The sequence below is a fragment of the Galendromus occidentalis genome, unplaced genomic scaffold, assembly GCF_000255335.2.
Source record: "Galendromus occidentalis unplaced genomic scaffold, Mocc_1.1 scf7180000077180, whole genome shotgun sequence".
Lineage (NCBI taxonomy): Eukaryota > Metazoa > Arthropoda > Arachnida > Mesostigmata > Phytoseiidae > Galendromus > Galendromus occidentalis.
Window position 1 is genome coordinate 13259 of NW_003805168.1, and position 4332 is coordinate 17590.

At 48.0% G+C, this 4332-nt stretch overlaps 1 protein-coding gene across 1 annotated transcript in view; it reads right to left on the reverse strand.

The window, feature by feature from the left end:
• LOC108863981 (uncharacterized) overlaps positions 1-1366 on the reverse strand; it is a 4618-nt gene extending 3252 nt beyond the window's left edge. The window contains exons 1-2 of the mRNA XM_029110947.1: positions 1049-1366; positions 37-854 (exon numbers count right to left, since the gene is read on the reverse strand). Coding sequence (XP_028966780.1) covers positions 37-854; positions 1049-1366 — 1136 coding nt within the window. The remainder of the gene's footprint in view (positions 1-36; positions 855-1048) is intronic.
• Between the last annotated feature and the right edge of the window lie 2966 nt (positions 1367-4332).

The window sequence follows — 4332 nt, forward strand, 5'->3', positions numbered from 1 at the left end:
GCGAGAGCTTTCGGAGCCCAGATTGGAGCTCCATACAGTGCGATCGATTCGGACACCGTAGCTAGCATCCTCCTCTGGGCTTCGCTCGCTCCGTACGTCCTCGGTAGTATCCTGGCCGTACTGGCGGCCATTTGTGTTGCTCTCTTCAGAGTCTCTTCAATGTGCGTCTTTCCCGTCAGGTTTTGCTCCAAGACGACCCCCAGGTATTTCGCGTGTTTCTTAATTTGGATTTTCTCGCCCTGGAGTCGGATGTCTGGGTCCTCGTCAGTCCTACTCTTGAGGACTATGTTGCTTACCCACTCTGTTGGGTGGTCGACTCTTTCGATGATACCGGCTGCCTCCATTTCTCTCAATCGACTGACCAGGGGTTCGACTAGTGCTACTGGCATGCGGCGTGGTGGCTGCTGGACCGGTATCGCGTTAGGTTTTATGTGAATCTTAACGCTTTGGGGTAACTTACCCAAGCCTTCGAAGATATCTCGGAATCCCTTAGTGAGATTCAGCAGGCGGTTCTCGTAACCTCCCGTGTTCACCTGATTCACGTATTGGACTTCGTCTGCTGTATTGATCAATTCCAAGTCGAGGCATGTTCGAGCTGATAGTATGGTGTCGACATCGCCCTTCACGACCAGGAATTTTAGGATTTGCTCTCTTCCTTTCCGTCGTACTGGTATTTCGATGGTTCCTAGAGTTTTCGTTGAGCTTTTGTCGAACATCGTGAGGGTGATTCTCTTCGAGGTGTCTATATCGGGGAGTTTTATTCCTTTTCTTCTGATTTTCGTGATTGTTCGAACGCCTATTACGTTGACGGTCGCGCCCGTGTCCAATAGAGCGGTGAGTGACGATGTCGCTCGCTTTTTTCGGATTGGACGGAAAGCGTGATGCATAGTTTTCTCGACGTTTTCCGGGAGTCATGTAATTCGTAGATGTCTTCCTCGGCCTGCCATGCTTCGGATTCCGACCCTCCCTGGTCGCTTTGGTCTTCGACTGCGTTGATGTTAGCTCTTGTGGGGTCTCGTTTATTGTTCCGGAATGAGATTCGGCATACCGAGGGAAGGTGTCCGCGCTTCTTACAGATGGTGCACGTTTGGTTGAAGGCTGGGCATCTCCTGGGCGGGTGGTGAGACCCGCAATAGCTGCAGTCCCAATGTGTTTTTCGGGTCGGGTGGTTCCGTGTTTTAACTGCGTTGACCTGTTCGATGGGCTGCTGGTTATCTGAGATGTGTTTGATTGTCTTTTCGTTATCTTCTACCATCTCGATTATCTGGAGAGTGCGATTGACGTCGAGTTTGTTGAAGTCTTCTTTGAAGCACATCTCTTGTGCTTTCGTGTGCTTCGTACCCAGTATGAGTATGTCTCTTAACATAGTTTATGATTCGGCTCCGAAGTCGCATCTTCTGACCTGTCGGTCTAATCTCTGGTGGAAGTCTTTCGTGGTCTTCGTTACTGTTTGGCGTGATCTGTAGAGAACAAATCTCTGATAGAGGACGTTCCGATGAGCGCTGAATCGTTTCCGTAAGGCTGCGAGCGTGTTTCGTAGTCGCTTGCACGGTTGGTTCCCGCTCGGGTCGAACGCGTCAACGTCGATCACTCCTATGTCCAGGTTTCGGATCATGTCCCTGTTTTCTTCGCCGAAAATTGTTCGGAATTTCGCCATCTGTATCCCGGGCGATTCTTTGTAGAGTTTGTCGAGGAGCGCGAAATCGTTGAATGACTCTTCGAATGCTTGCCAGGCTTCGGTGTTGTCTTCTCCTACCTTCGCTTTCATGGGCTTCGGGGCGATGAGCCAGTGTTGCTCCATGGTGCTGTTTGAGTTGTTATATTCCACTTAATCACTATAAATTTCCTTGAAAATTCGCGACTGCGCCATGTGATATTGACAAGACTTGTCCTAGAGCGACAGTCATGATGATCGTGATTTATTGATGAGAGATCGTCTGCCGCGGGCGGCTGGTATGGTAACAGATAGGCTCCCTTACACAATTTTTGAAAAAATTCCCTTTCGGCTTCGTTGGACAGCTGGGGACCTGTATGAACGAGATAGGCATCTATAATGGACATTTGGGTGAAATCCTCCTTACCATAAACACAATCAAAATTGAGAAGCCTACACATATAAACCTCAGATAACTCCAGACAGTGAGAGCCTCGCAAGTTTATCTTGTAAGACGGATCAGAAATGATCAAAGGGCTCACAGTAGTTGAAGACGTGGTGGTATCATTTCGATACACTCGTCGAACAATATGGGGGAGGAGCCTTAACGTCTCAGATGAAGGTAACGCGGAGGTTTGAGGTGTTCTGGTCGGGGTTAAGCTCAAGCTCAAACTGTCCGGCGTCAGTTTGCCTGACAACTCCAAACCAAGAATCAGCGCGATCCAGATTAACGTAAAAAACCCTAGAAGAACCATAATAATTTTAAGCCATGAAACGATACTCGGAGCAATGAAACACTTCCGATATTCACAAGGGGCTGACCGAGGTGGCGAGAAACGGGGCTCTTCAATGTTCACAGTATGCGATGAAACTGACGTCGATGACTCAGGATCTGGCGCTGAGGAGGGTCCGGGTTTTGGCGACGGTTCGGAAACTTGGACGGATACGTCATCCTTCATTCTCGGTGCTTGTCGTGCGTTTTTCGAAGAAGACAGAGGATTCACGGTGGCTTGATTGGCAAGCTGTAACTCAATGAGCTCAATCCTGCGCAGGAGCTGTTTATAGAGACCTGGTGACATCTCATCGGAAGATCCATTGACACTGGGATTGTGAGAATCATCTGAGGATTCTTGCGAAGATCTTCCGAGTAAACTTGTGTCGAGATCGGCAGAGTCCATCACTGTGAACACAGCTCATATTCAGCCATGAAATTTTTCTCACAAATCTCAGAAATCATCGAAGAGGATGAAACAATGCCTACTCACTGGAGATTTGGAGATGCGTGTAACATGACAATAGATCACGAAGACAAAGTCGCTCTCCGAGCGCGGACTTTTATGCTCCAAATTTGGTAGACTTCAACATTTGAATTTTCCCGCGCATTCTAGAATCAGTGTTTACGTGATAACCTAGACTAGCAGAATGATCAACTAGGTTCATTCACCATGGATAGGGCTAGGCGTTTGTGGCGGCCGCCACATCCGCCATGAAATCCGCGATTTTCGGCCGGAATGCCCACCTTCCGCGAATTTCGGAGTTTTTTTCACGGGATAAACATGGTCAGTTTGACTCCTCCCGTGACAGACCCCGCATCCCGTTCGATAGCTTTCAAGGGGACCATCGATGGCGAGATATCCTTATCAGCTGCGGACTTCTTCCGCGCCTGTCGCGTATTCGACCCCGCGAAGTTGAAATCAATCGAGATCGAAGCCGGCTACGTCATCGAAAATATACTGTGGTTCGAGGAAAACGATCCGGGGAAGGCTGAACTCCGACTATACTTGTCGGCCAGGAGAAAACTCGAGGCTTCGTCTCATCCGATAGTTTTGTGGATAAATGCGACGGCTCGTTTCCCGAATTGGCGAAGATCGCTCTGACTTGTCTGAGTGTACCCGGCAACAGTGTTTCGGCTGAGAGATCTTTCAGGAAATGCGCGACTGTTCTTCGAGATGATAGACGTTGTATAAAAAGTAAGAATCTCAGCATGTACAATATGCTTAATCATAACAGTAACGAAATGTGAGTTCTGGTCCTAGCTTCAAGCCTCCTAGGTAGCATAAGGTAATTGACGACAGCAGACAAACATCAGCATGAGCTTTCGTTTTGATTGTTCGGAGCCATGAAGCTGCCCTTGTCTTTTTCCCGAGTTAGCGCGATTCGTCGACAAAGCATCCGCCATAAGTCGACGATTTTTGGTGGGGAGATCCGCCACAGGTCCGCGATATTCCCGGAAAAAGTCCGCCACAAACGCCTAGCCCTAACCATGGATTACGGAAAAAGGGAGGGAATGATGGAAATTACAGGTTAACTGACTTTATTTCGTATTTTCCTATCTCATGGTTAACAGCATCGAGTAGTTGAGCAAGATCGTAAATAACGACTCGCGCGTGGCGGTACATATTTGAATTGCTCTACTCGCGTTCTATATATCGATAATTGCTTTTCACATTATCCGATGTGTAACACCGGACTGACCCTTCCCAATCATGTATATAAACAGCTTCAATAAAGACTGACTTCACTTGAGGAGTAATATCCTATACCGGTATTATTTCTTTGGTCTGTTGTGTTCCGTCCGAAAGGTGCCTACTCATCCCATCGAACTCTTCGAGTACTCATCGTCATCTCAGGAGAAACCGACCGAAATTTCCCTTCAGAAAGAATAGAATCTCCGGATA